Source organism: Notolepis coatsorum, assembly GCF_963971535.1.
Source record: "Notolepis coatsorum genome assembly, chromosome: 19".
Classification (NCBI taxonomy): Eukaryota; Metazoa; Chordata; class Actinopteri; order Aulopiformes; family Paralepididae; genus Notolepis; species Notolepis coatsorum.
This window is the reverse complement of record NC_140183.1, coordinates 32,476,459-32,491,142: the sequence shown is the minus strand read 5'-3', so window position 1 is coordinate 32,491,142 and position 14,684 is coordinate 32,476,459. Positions and strand designations below refer to the sequence as shown.

Genomic DNA, 14,684 nt, shown 5'->3' with positions numbered 1-14,684 from the left:
CTGTTGTTATTGGTTTGATATGATTTTGTTGTACAGTATGTTGCTATGCGATGCCCCATTTAGTTTGATCCTCTTTTTGTTTAATACAACACTTTGAATTTAACACTGTTCCAGTACTCTCATTCTTTATTGCTGAACAGGTTTGTTTATTATTTCAAGTTTGTTACACGATAACAGGACTAACTGTATCACCCTGCAGTCCAATATGATAACAGGACTAACTGTATCACCCTGCAGTCCAATATGATGGCAGGACTAACTATCACCCTGCAGTCCAATATGATAACAGGACTAACTGTATCACCCTGCAGTCCAATATGATAACAGGACTAACTGTATCACCCTGCAGTCCAATATGATGACAGGACTAACTGTATCACCCTGCAGTCCAATATGATAACAGGACTAACTGTATCACCCTGCAGTCCAATATGATGAACATCCACCATGTGATTTCCCCTCAACTAAGCAGACTTTGGGATCTACATGGTAGGTCTGACTCTGCCCCCCTCAGCATCAACGGTGAGGATGTGGAGAGAGTCAGCTCCTTCAAGTTCCTTGGTACCCTCATATCTGCTGACCTCTCCTGGACCGCAAATACAACCACGGTCATCAAGAAGGCCCAGCAGAGACTTCACTTCCTGAGGGTGATGAGGAGGAACAGACTGGAGGAGCAGCTGATGGTGACCTTCTATCACTCTACTGTTAATAAGAGCCTGCTGACGTACTGCATAACAGTGTGGTACACCAGCTGCACTGAAGCAGACAGAAAGGCGATTCAGAGGGTCATAAACTCGGCACAGAGAATCATCGGCTGCCCCCTCCCCTCCCTGAAGGACTTACACAACTCCACTGCCTCAACAGAGCAAAGAAACATTACAAAGGACAGCTCACACCCTGGCTTCCACCTGTTCGACCTGTTGCCATCGGGCAGGCGTTACAGGTGCATCAGAGCCAGAACAAACAGGCTCAGAGACAGTTTCTTCCCCAGAGCTATCACCACCCTGAACTCTAACATGCACTAATAATTCACCTTTCCCCCTCCTCCCACACTGTGCAACATCCTGATGTGCAATACCCACCCACTACCGTCTGACACTGTGATAGTTATTTGTGTATTGTTATTCTGTATATTGTTGTTATTTTGTATATTGTACAGGATTGTAACATCGTCTTATTGTATAATATTTTATGTTCTTGTATATTATTTTATGTTTCTCTTATTACTTGTGTGATTTTATTACTGCACCTTAAGTTTGAGTCCCAAATCTCGTTGTATGCAAATATAATGACAATAAAGTACAATCTAATCTAATCAACAGTGCCTCTACTCACCAGGTTCACTGTAGGGGTCTATGAAGTCCTCGTCCTCATCGACCTCATCATCAACCTGCTGCCATGGCTCCAGCTCCTCCTCCTCACACTCCATGAACAGCTCAGTTTCCATCCTGCTGCAGACAGACATGATATTACATTCAGGAAGATATGATGTTACATTCAGGAAGATATGATATTACATTCAGGAAGACATGATATTACATTCAGGAAGATATGATAATACATTCAGGAAGACATGATATTACATTCAAGTTTCAAGTTTCTTTAATAGTTGTCATACAGAAGTACAGAATACTTTTATACAAAATTCTTCTTACTGTTACGCTCCAGAGACTGTGCTAGACAAGATACGTATGAAATAAAATAGTATAGCATGTAAAATAGAAGTAAAAATAGGCCACAGTGTTCAGTATAGACATATGTACAATGTTCGATGCAGAATAGAAGTAACTGAGTTACCATACAATATACTATGCAATATACTAATATACAATACAATATAGTGCAAAGCAGAAATGGGATGTCCAATTTAGGTACAATTTACAGTAAGGTGTACGAGTTGTAGTGCAAATCCTTTACCAATAAATATAAAGTGTGTTTAGGTGATCTAAAGTGTGGAGAGTGGGTGCTGCAGTGTGTTGTTTGTTTAAAGTGAGTGTGTGCGTGTGGATGTGTGTGCTGTGTGCATTTGATGGTTGTTGCATAGTGTTTATTGTTCGTTGAGCAGCCTGATGGCCTGGGGATAGAAGCTTCTTCTGAGTCTTTCTGTGCTCGCCTTGAGACTCCGGTATCGCTTGCCTGACCGCAGCAGTTCAAAGAGGCAGTTGTTTGGGTGGCTGGAGTCCTTGATGATTCTCTTAGCCTTACCCCTGCACCGCTTGTTGTAAATGTTCTGGAGGGTGGGAAGCCCCCCTCCAATTGTGCGTTCGGCTGAACGTGTCACTCTCTGTAGTCTGCTTCGGTCTTGTGCAGTGCTATTACCAAACCAGGAGGTGATGTTGCCAGTCAGGATGCTCTCTATTGTACATGAGTAGAAGTTCTTAAGGATCTTCTGACTGACTTGGAACTTCCTTAGGCGCCTGAGGAAGTAGAGGCGTTTCTCGTGCCTTCTTCACAACACTGTCAATGTGTGTGGTCCATGTCAAGTCCTCGGATATGTGGGCTCCGAGGTACTTAAAACTGTTCACTCTCTCAACCAGTGCCCTGTCGATGCTGAGGGGGCTGTAGTCCCTGACCACCGACTTCCTAAAGTCCACAATCATCTCCTTTGTTTTGCTGACGTTCAGGGAGAGGCTGTTCTCCTGGCACCATCCCGCCAAGACCTTGACCTCTTCCAGGTAGGCCCTCTCATCGTTTGCAGAGATCAGGCCCACCACTACTGTGTCGTCAGCAAATTTGATGATTGTGTTGTTACTCCGCTGAGCCACACAGTCATGTGTGTACAGGGAGTAGAGGAGGGGACTCAGAACACAGCCCTGGGGGGCTCCTATGTTGAGGGTGATGGATGAGGAGGTGCAGTTGCCTGCTCTCACCACCTGGGGTCTGCCCGTCAGGAAGTCCAAGACCCACTGGCAGAGGTCATAGTTCAAGCCCAGGTCCCTGAGCTTGGCTATGAGTTTGGAGGGGACTATGGTATTGAATGCCGAGCTGTAGTCGATGAATAGCATTCTCACATAGTTCCCCTTCCTCTTGTCCAGGTGTGATGCTGCTGTGTGCAGCACATGGGCTATGGCGTCCTCCGTGGACCTGTTGGGGCGGTATGCAAATTGCAGGTGGTCCAGGTTGATGGGGAGGGAGGAGCAGATGTAGCCCTTTACTAGCTTCTCAAAGCACTTCATGGCTATGGAGGTGAGAGCTACAGGGCGGTAGTCGTTGAGGCAAGCAGGCTTGGATTTTTTAGGTACAGGGATGATAGTGGACTTCTTCAGGCAGGTGGGGATGACAGCCTGTTCTAAGGACAGGTTAAATATGTCAGTGAATACCGGGGCCAGTTGGTCGGCACAGACTTTTAGGACGCGGCTGGGGATGCCGTCCGGTCCTGCTGCCTTCCTGATATTCACTTTTTTAAAGGTCCACCTCACCTCATGCTCTGTTACCCTGAACACTGAGTCTCCATCAGCAAACCCCCCCCCCCCCCCCCCATTGCCGTGGCTTGTAGGCTGGTGTTGTTATTACCAGCCTCAAACCTCGCATAGAAGGTATTGATATCATTTGCTAAGGAGATGTCACTGTTCAGTTTTGAGGCCCTGCCACTAGAGCTGCCGCGGTATTGATATTTTCCTTACCGCACGAATTTGCGAAATATTTCCTACCGCCGCGGTAATTACCGCACAGTGCGCACAAAAAAAAAAAAAAGTTTGAATGCATTTTAATTTTTTTTTTATTAGTCTACTCTTATAGCCTGCCTCTAGTCTAATGGCGCTTTTCCACTGCATATTACCTACTCGACTCGGCCCGCTTTAGGCACCTGGTACTTCGTTCCTTTTCCACTGCAGCCAGGTACTACTCCGTTTGGGGAATGGGGATGCAGGCGGGGCCGCCGCCGCTCGCTTGTGTACACTGAAAGCTCCGTGGGCATAGATGTCCGAGGGCTTGCAGCAAGCCAGAGTTTAACACAGTTTCAATCAATCAATCAATAACAACATTAACCAGACTCTCGTTGCGTCTATTCTGCCAAAGCTAACGTTACCTCTCATTGTGTATTCTACCAAGCAAACCCGGGTTTAACGTTACCTCTCGTGTATATCGGATAACAACAACAAACTTAACACATCAGCGATCTTGTTGTGACACTAAACTCTCCGCTCGGTGGTAAATTGGGTTGATGTCGGTTTTGTTTCATCAATAAATAAGGCAGAATACACAGTGAATCCATTCTTTTTTGTTTATTGCACTTGGTTCTGTCGCAAACAAATCCTGAATGAAATGCATCCTTAGCGAGGCAGTAAAGATGGCGGCGTTCTGTTTTCGTTCAGAGGCTACAAAGTGTGACGCGTCGAGTAGGGGGTATCTGCAGAGCCGCAGAGCCAGGCTGGACCAATAGGGTCGCTTGGAACCGAGTAGGGTGTATCTGCAGAGCCGCAAGCCAACTTTATTATTATGATAAAAAACAGCGGTGACGCGGTATTCAGCCTAACTCTGCGGTGAGCGTGATGCAACAGCGATACCGCGGTAATGCGGTTATCGCGGCAGCTCTACCTGCCACATAGCTCTGGAGTCAGCCAATTTTATCCCTGTAGCGCCATTTTGCCTCTATTACTGTCCTCCTTGCGTTGTATCGCGCCACCTTGTGGTCATTCATGTTGCCACGGACGGATTTGTCTACCCAGGGCTTTTGATTTGGGTAAACTTTAATTATAGTAGTGGGGATTGTTTCTTCCACCAAAGTACGAACAAAGTCCAGCACTGTCTCTGTGTAGTCATTAATGTTATGTGTTGTCACGGAACACGCTCCAGTCTGTGCACTCAAGCGCAGCCTGTAGCGTCTCCTCTGACTCCACATCCCATTTCTGCACCTCTCGCGAGACTACCGGAGTGCTCTTGATTCTTTGTTCATATTTTGGTGAAAGAAAGATGGCCGCATGATCAGATTTTCCGAAGCCACTAGCAGAATGAGCCTTGTACCCACCCTTGAATTGTGAGTAACAGTGGTCTAAAATGTTACCGCCTCTGGTGTTACAAGTCACATGCTGATAGAAGTCCGGCAATACCTTTCTCAGATTGGCGCTATTGAAATCACCCACAACCACAATAACAGCGTCAAGAAGATATGATATTACATTCAGGAAGATTGATTGATTGATTGATTGAAAACTTTATTAACAGATTGCAGAATGGGTACAATACAGTACAGCTCAATACACACAATTGTTAAGGGGATGCAGACCAGAGAAAGACTTTCGTCTTGTTTACATCAGGGTCCCCCATTTTCAATTCATCAGGACATATGACATACATGACATAGATAGTCAGTACTGCTACATCTATACATTTATGACATACCAGATTTGCAAATACAGTACTGTTTGTGATACAGAAGGAGTCAAGAAAAGGGAGTATATACATTTGACGTAGAAACTGTACATTGGAGGAGGTTGGGTGGGGGGGGTTGGGTATGGGTACATGATATTACATTCAGGAAGATATGATGTTACATTCAGGAAGATATGATGTTACATTCAGGAATATATGATATTACAGGTATGTTTCTCTATTTCTCCCTCTCTTTCTGAAGGTCTGATTCTCTCCTCCATCCCTCTCTTTCTGAAGGTATGCTTCTCTCCATCTCTTTCTGAAGGTACGCTTCTCTCCATCCCTCTCTTTCTGAAGTATATGCTTCTCTCCTCCATCTCTCTCTCTTTCTGAAGGTATGCTTCTCTCCTCCATCTCTCTTTTTCTGAAGGTATGTATGCTTCTCTCCTACATCTCGCTCTTTCTGAAGGTCCGTTTCTCTCCATCCCTCTCTCTTTCTGAAGGTATGCTTCTCTCCATATCTCGCTCTCTCTGAAGGTATGTTTCTCTCCATCTCTCGCTCTCTCTGAAGGTATGTTTCTCTCCATCTCTCCCTCTTTCTGAAGGTACGCTTCTCTCCATCACTCACTCTCATTCTGAAGGTATGTTTCTCTCCATCTCTTTCTGAAGGTATGTTTCTCTCCCTCTCTTTCCTGAAGGTACGCTTCTCTCCATCTCTCTCTCTTTCTGAAGGTATGTTTCTCTCCTCCATCCATCCCTCTCATTCTGAAGGTACGCGTATCTCCATCTCTCCCTCTTTCTGAAGGTACGCTTCTCTCCATCTTTCTGAAGGTATGTTTCTCTCCTCCATCTCTCCCTTTCATTCTGAAGGTCTGCTTCTCTTCATTCAGGGTTTGCATTCCAGTGTTCTCTATATCGCAGTGCAATTTCGGCCTCACTCAAGAGGCATGTCCTGACAGAGGCAAGGACATATATATATTTATAAATTACTAACACTATTAATTCTAATATGAACTAGGGCTGCACGATTCTTGCTAAAATGTGAATCACGATTTTTCTCCCTAAGAATTGAGATCACGATTCTTATTTTTTCAATAAAAACATGTATTGCACTCTTTCAGACAACATAACATATCAAATAGGGATGAGTTAGAATTTTCAAAGTCGTGTCAGTCTCCACATTCAATTTATGTCGGAGTAGAGAAAAAAGAAAAAGAAAATTATTTATAATTTATTTTATTTGTATTTTTTTAATATTTTTTTATAATTAATTTATTAAAACCGGTTGATAGGCCAATGCAATGCTGTTATTATAGGCAATGATGGTGAATGATGTCATTTTGATTTATTGTCAGCTGAGCCAATCAACATTCTGAAGGATTATCTGAAGTGCCTATTTATGTGCAATACCCTTTGATTTTAATTATCCATTCTATTATTAAAAAGAATAACTGAATTTAACTAAAACTGGACATTTTGACTATTGAAAATTATTTGTCAGTCATGCACATCCCTAATATCAAAGTGCTTGACTTAAACTTAAACATAACATATATGAAAGTGCTCGACTTAAACTTAAGTTTCTTGTAACATACAAAATAACTCTAGTCTCTTTTCCTCTTACGCCTGTGCGTGGGACGTTGTGCACTGCGATATAGAGAACACTGGAATGCAAACCCTGAATGAAGAGAAGCAGACCTTCAGAATGAGATGGAGAGATGGGGGAGAGGAACATACGTTCAGAATGAGAGGGAGAGATGGGGGAGAGGAACATACGTTCAGAATGAGAGGGAGAGATGGGGGAGAGGAACATACCTTCAGAATGAGAGGGAGAGATGGAGGAGCGGAACATACCTTCAGAATGAGAGGGAGAGATGGAGGAGAGGAACATACCTTCAGAATGAGAGGGAGAGATGGAGGAGCGGAACATACCTTCAGAATGAGAGGGAGAGATGGAGGAGAGGAACATACCTTCAGAATGAGAGGGAGAGATGGAGGAGAGGAACATACCTTCAGAATGAGAGGGAGAGATGGAGAGGAACATACCTTCAGAATGAGAGGGAGAGATGGAGGAGAGAAACATACCTTCAGAAAGAGAGGGAAAGATGGAGAGAAACATACCTTCAGAATGAGAGGTGGAGGAGATAAGCATACCTTCAGAAAGAGGGGGAGATGGAGAGAAGCAGTCAAGCAGACCTTCAGAAAGAGATGGAGAGAATCAGACCTTCAGAAAGAGAGATGGAGGAGAGAATCAGACCTTCAGAAAGAGAGGCAGAGATGGAGAGAAGCAGACCTTCAGAAAGAGAGGGAGAGATGGAGAGAAGCAGACCTTGAGAAAGAGGGAGAGATGGAGAGAAGCATACCTTCAGAAAGAGAGAGAGAATCAGACCTGGAATGGTGAGGATGCAAAGCATGTTAAGACACATTTGATCCGTTGCTCACGCTGGTCTGTGTCTATAATTAAATGACAATTGCGTGTCATTGGAATTCGGATTATTTTATAACTTGGCGGGTTTTAGGTACCGAAATGTGGCACAGATTAATCTAACTTGAATCGCCACTCAGTAGTACAGACATAATTCGGTCGGTACCCAACCCTAGAAGCTACTCATAGGGTTGACACCTGTTCAGTCAGAGCCAATCGGAGGCAGAGTAGGGAATGAGGGTCATAGCCAATCAGAGGCAGAGTAGGGGCATTGCTCTGATCTTGTTCTCTCTGAGCAGTATTATTATTATTATTGCTCTGATCTTGTTCTCTGGTGTGATGAGGAGTATTATTATTATTGCTCTCTTTTTTAGACTCTTTTTGTATCACAAACAGTACTGTATTTGTAAATCTGGTATGTCATAAATGTATAGATGTAGCAGTACTGTCTATCTGTATGTCGTGTATGTCATATATGTTGTGATGAATTGAAAATGGGGGACCCTGATGTAAACAAGATGAAAGTCTTTCTCTGGTCTGCATCCCCTTAACAATTGTGTGTATTGAGCTGTACTGTATTGTACCCATTCTGCAATCTGTTAATAAAGTTTTCAATCAATCAATCAATGAGCAGTATTATTATTATTGCTCTGATCTTGTTCTCTGGTGTGATGAGCAGTATTATTATTGCTCTGATCTTGTTCTCTCTGGGCCCTATTCCCCGTACCTGGTTCAACTAAGTCGATCAAGAGTCCCATTATCCAGATTCAATTAACCCGATGTTTGAAGCCGGGATTTTCCTGTTCCTCGAACGCTGATTCAGTCTCGTTAACTCTAACCAGACTTGATACTCAGGATCAGTGCGCGCGGCCGCTTCAGTTGAAAAGACAGCAGGTGTCGATAGCATAAATCCTGATTTTCTAACGGCATTGATTGATTGATTTAAAACTTTATTAACAGATTGCAGGCGGCTCAATAGCCTCGCCGACAAGTTAAATGCATAATCTATAGGCTAATTTTAAGTCCCTCATTACCCCAATCAATCAGATTATATTTCTTTAAATGTGCCTGCTGGCAGTAGGTTTATGGATTGAATAATCAAATGAGATCTTGCTAGCGAAAATAATTAGTTCAACTGTTTCAGAATAAGGATACGGCTCTCTTATCCATTGATTGATGTATGGTGGATGTTTTACTTATCTGCACTGTGGTGTGACGGTTGGTCGTTTTGTCTTTCACGCGGACGACCCGCGTTCGAATCCCCCTTCTTCTAGTCTTTTTCTTCTTTTTGCAATGTAGGAATAATTCAATTTGGTGCACGTTGAGAGCTATATAAAGAATGACATCCTCAATGCATGTAGATTTATAATATTTTAACTTAAAACTAGGCTACTTTTGCGTATAATCATTAATATTATATTCCAAAAAAATTATATTGGAAACGCGGGGTCTCGAACTCGGGTCGCCTGCTTGACAGGAGTGAGCACTAGCCGTTGCACCACTGTGCCAGACGGGATATATTCATTGTGTATCCATCAATGGACAAGAGACCCGTGTTTCGAATATTTTTCTTTTGAATGAAGTTTTATCTCTTTATTCTCAAATGCATTAATGTGACGTCAACGGCTCATTCAATTTCTCAAATCCGTCAAACAGCGCATCTCATCAGACATTTTAATCCCAGTTACAATATCACAATAACGTGTGAGTGATGATACAATTCAACAATCCTCAGAGTCCTCGTAATTCATAATCCACAAAAACCACAATCCACGCATAGACACTTCAATTTTATGCTTGAATGAAACACAATCCGGGCGCTCCGTTAAGCAAATCTACAGCGGAGAATATATGAAACTAATCAGAGCCAAACGGCCGATAGGTTTCATTCATTAAATCACATTTGCAATGCGCCGTTATTAAAATAACCACATGCAGCGTGTATCGCACTCCGAGCGCCGTATATGACGTGCATTATTTTATTTAGGACAAAGTAAATCTATAGGCTGAATATGATTTATTATCAGCATTTAGTTCTATTATTATACATTTCAAAAGCCCCCTCTAGGAAAACGAAGCACAGAAACATAATTCAGAATGGTATAATGGGATCTAGACTGTGAGAAATATTTCAGGAAGCGAGCTGGCATTTCTTTGCGGGGGCGTGGTCATGGTTCATCCAGCTAACTGAACTTAACCCTGCTCCGGACCAGGTTCAAACTTTCTGATCTGTTACCATGGTGATTTAGAAAATCCGACTTCGGGGAACAGAAAGGTCCGGCTTAACCTGTTCCCCCCCACGGGGTCGGTACCGACCCCTTTTTGACATTATTATCATATATTAATATTTTTATGAGTGATGCAATAAATTTGCGTTTTTTAAAATCAAACGTTTTCAAGTATTATTATCACTACTATGTCACAAATACATGTAGAATGTAAAACGTTAGGTTGGCAATAGTTTAGCAATAGGTTAAAAGTGAGTTTTTATCATTTTAAGTTTTTTTTTCAACTCGCGTTTCTTGACCCGGAAGCGGAAATGAAAATGTTGAACGATCAGAATTGGAATCTTTTTGCGGCCATTTTCAAGAGGACCTCGCTAGCTATCTGGCAGTGTTGAAATTTCACCAAACTACACTTCCTGTGGTCCGCTATGGTCGTTCAAAGTTCGGCGTTCTGAAGCAATCATATCAATAATTCTTATGATTCGCGATAATAAGCTACAAAAGGTAACGTTTTTGACAAATATTGAAACGCAGTCAGTTTCTCCACACTATTGTAATCATGTAGGAAGAATCAGATCTGAAATTAGTTACAGAATGATTACACTGTGGGAGAAATAAAAAAGTACAGTCGATTACATTAAATAACTGTATATGTTATTACGCATGCCTGGTGATACTATATCCAAATTGAACTCGGCCATTTGAAAGATACTATATGTATATATATATAAATGTGCGAATTGGCTATAATAAGGTAATGTATAAGCATATATTCTATATTCTATAATAATATTTCAAATTGCATTGGTCCGGATGGGAGAATTCAGTACTGTATATACAAAACCTTCAATTTTATCATCTTCCCTTTATTAATTTCCTTAGATCTTTTGTACACATGATCTCAAGAGGGTACTGAATTAGCCCAGTGGCAGTTCTTTAAGTTTGGTCATTATTATCATGGTTTTATTCACTGTCAAAGATGAAAAGAAAAATCATAATTCATATTTTCCTTTGTTTCATCAGAATTTAAGCAAGCCTAGTAATAGACACAATATTTCTGACACTGAGAATACATTCATTGAGGTCCATAGATGTTCCTAGATACCAAGAATATGCAAATAGCCCTTGTAGAAGTGGAGCAATATTCCATTTACCTAGGTATACATTTTATGCAGATTTTCACCTGGGGTGGAACAGGTTAAGTCAAGCTATACTGGAAATTATCCGGCTAACTCAGTTAGCCAGGTACGCGGAACGGGCCGTGTGATGAGCAGTATTATTATTATTGCTCTGATCTTGTTCTCTGGTGTGATGAGCAGTATTATTATTAATATTGCTCTCATCTTGAGTGATGAGCAGTATTGTGGTGATTAGTAGCTTATTGATATGTTATTATTATTATTTTTTATAGCAGCCCCTCCCATAAAATAGTTCCAACATGCCTGTGGAAGAGGGTTGAGGGACGGAGAAACGTTTTGCCGTTAAATTTGTTTTATTTCTAATGTTCTTTGTTAATAAAGCACTTCAAACTTAAAGTATGAATCTGAGTTGCCCGCCGACACTGAATAGTTACACTGTATTTACAGTTTTCAGGAGGTAGTCGTCATGCTCCACCCCCAAACACAAACAAAAAACTACAATGGGCGCGTTCCTAGTACCAAAGGTAGCCGCATTTCTGGCAGACGTTTCTGGTCATGTGACATGTGCACCCAATAGCGTGACGAGCTGTGTCTTTGCCCATTTCCACGCCAAACAGCCTGCAAACTACCTGGCGTTCTATCGCCATGCTCTAAGACAAACTCAACCTTAACCAACTTCGAAAGAGTACCTAAGCTTAACCGTCGAAAGAACTTGCCGTCACGCTCTAAGACAAACTCTAACCTTAACCAACTTCGAAGAGTGCCTACGCTTAAAGGGGAACTCCAACATTTTGGGAAATTAGCTTATTTAACATCTTCCCTGGAGTTAGACAAGAAGATACATACCTTTTTTGTCTCTGTGCGTGCATTTTAGCTTTGGGAATAGACGCTCCGTTAGCATAGCTTAGCTTCATCACTGGAAGTGAGGCAGGACAGTAGCCTTACAGTGCCTTACAGTGTATTGCAAGGTCTGACATTGACCAAATTTGATATGCATGACCTTGGTGGGATCTAGGTCAACTCCTGAAAAGGGGGTCAATGTCAGACCTTGCAATCAAAAGTTAGGGGGCGCACTGAAATTATGGCAAGGGTTATTAGCCCCCTAACTTTTGATTGCAAAGTCTGACATTGACCCCCTTTTCAGGAGTTGACCTAGAGCCCACCAAGGTCATGCATATCAAGTTTGGTCAATGTCAGACCTTGCAATACACTGTAAGGCACTGTAAGGCTACTGTCCTGCCTCACTTCCAGTGATGAAGCTAAGCTATGCTAACGGAGCGTCTATTCCCAAAGCTAAAATGCACGCACAGAGACAAAAAAGGTATGTATCTTCTTGTCTAACTCCAGGGAAGATGTTAAATAAGCTAATTTCCCAAAATGTTGGAGTTCCCCTTTAACCGGTGTAGAAACAGGCGTCGGCCAATCAGAGAGAGTCTGCCAGAAATGCGGCTACCTTTTAGTAATCACGCACAAGGGGCAGCTTTAACTGAATGCCAGTTTGCGGCAGACACAGAAAGTCTGGCTGTGAAACTAGAATTTCCCAGGAACACTTGAACATAAAAGAATGTACCCTGTCCATTGATAACTTACAACAACCTTATTATTTAATCGAGTCTACTATAGAGACGGTTCGTGTGTTCATTTGATCACCGATAAAGTGTACAGATGCAAAGCTGCGGTGGTTCCACTCCCACAACTCGTGAGGGGGGTGGTTCTTTCTACTAGTGGGCGGGAGCAGCAGCTCCATGTTTGCGTGTGTTCTCTGCTTGTATCAGCAGCTGACATAGAACAATACAGCTACCTCCCTGACGCTAGTATTTATCAGGACATAATGACTGCAGGAAAATAAATTAAAAAAAAAAGGATAATATCGTCCCTAGTCATTTTATTGCAACATTGTATCAATGTAGATTGTGGGGGCTGGCGCCTGTTGTTTCCCTGCACACAGCGTGCAATGTTCCTAAATACTGTGACACTGACACATTAACACAAAAAAAGTAACACGGTAAATTATGATAATATGGAGACATTGTGCTTACCCTTCCGATTACCTAACGGTGGTCTTGTGAATGAAATGAATAATACCCCAGAATGTTGCTGGCGCGGTAGAATCCAATCCATACGATGCACACACTGTGCTTTCAAGGGGCAGACTTTCCCCCTTTCTTCACCGGCTTCCATTGGTGTAAATAAAACCTACGTCATTTCCGTTACGCCAGCAGGTTTCTGATTGGCTTTTACTTATGCAAAGTGTCTGAAAGGCGGGGGCAAGATTTCGGGAAATAATGGCCAGCCTACCCTCAAAGCTGCGTGTTTTCTAAATAGTTTGGTTTAAAAGCCGTACACCAGTGTCCATAACCCGTTAATAACTAAATAGGTTCTTAATTAACCACACTCAATCATATATCATAAGTAAAATCATCAGTGCTTGTGCTCTGAGACTTAAAAACCAGAGAAACAAAAAGCCTGAAAGCTTGCAGCCATCTTGTTCTATTTATTGGCAGGCTTGGCTTTAGAACAGGACGTAGTACGGGTCCCTCCCTATAATTGGACTGTAAATAAAATACAATGCTAATTGTTCCAAGTATCAAACATAATTTCACATCATTATGATCATTGTGTTGTTATGTTTGAAGGGAAAGATGCAGTGCCATTACAACAACTATTACAACATTACATTACATTACAAATGACATGTCGTCAGCTTGTGACTGCAACTTGTTCCTGTTTGCGGACGACTCAGCCCTGCTGGTCTCTGACAAGAACAAGTTACAGGTTGAAAAAACCCTCAGCTCGGAACTAGGCAGAATCTGCATATGGCTCGCTGATAACAAACTATCATTACACATGGGCAAAACAGAGTCCATTCTCTTCGGTTAAAATAACAAACTCAGCAAGACCGACGGCTTCTCAGTTACAGTGGGTGACAATATTGTCACAAGGAAAGATGAAATTACCTACCTGGGTTCCATCCTAGAGGCAAATCTCTCCTGTGACAAAATGGCATCCAATGTAATAAAAAAAGTCAACCAACGAACTCGATTCTTGTACCGGATCTCCTCTCTGGTAAACAAGAATACCCTGAAGACTCTGGCAGGAGCACTCATTCAGGGGTACTACGACTATGCTTGCACCTCATGGTACCAAAGCACCTCAAAGGCGCTAAAAACAAAATTACAAACATCTCAAAACAAACTGGTCAGACTACTGCTTGACCTTACTCCTAGAACCCACCTCACCCCTGCCCACTTTGACAACCTAGGATGGCTTAGAGTAGACGACAGAGTACAGCAACTTGCAATGAGCCTGGTCTACAAGATACACTACACGACCAAGGTACCCATGTACATGTCAAAATACTTCCCTCTCTCAAGGGACACCTACGGGAGACTGCAATTCAACACTGGCCCCTGTAAATATCCTAACCCAACCCCCTCCAATGTACAGTCATTTACCTAGTATGGTTTTGTCAATAGTTCAATGTACAATTGTGTTTGTTTGTACAGTGTTACTTGTTTATACAGTGTGCCCCCCGCCCCCCGCCCCCCCCCCCCCCCCCAACCACCTCCAATGTAAATTACCCAG

General features: G+C 42.5%; 1 protein-coding gene across 1 annotated transcript in view; it reads right to left on the bottom strand.

Moving 5' to 3' along the window:
• pogzb (pogo transposable element derived with ZNF domain b) overlaps nucleotides 1–13,215 on the bottom strand; it is a gene marked incomplete at its 3' end in the record, with an annotated part of 65,950 nt that extends 52,735 nt beyond the window's left edge. The window contains exons 1-2 of the mRNA XM_084336599.1: nucleotides 13,139–13,215; nucleotides 1,336–1,448 (exon numbers count right to left, since the gene is read on the bottom strand). Of these exons, the coding sequence (XP_084192725.1) occupies nucleotides 1,336–1,447 (112 nt within the window). The 5' untranslated portion in view covers nucleotide 1,448; nucleotides 13,139–13,215. The remainder of the gene's footprint in view (nucleotides 1–1,335; nucleotides 1,449–13,138) is intronic.
• Nucleotides 13,216–14,684: the final 1,469 nt, after the last annotated feature.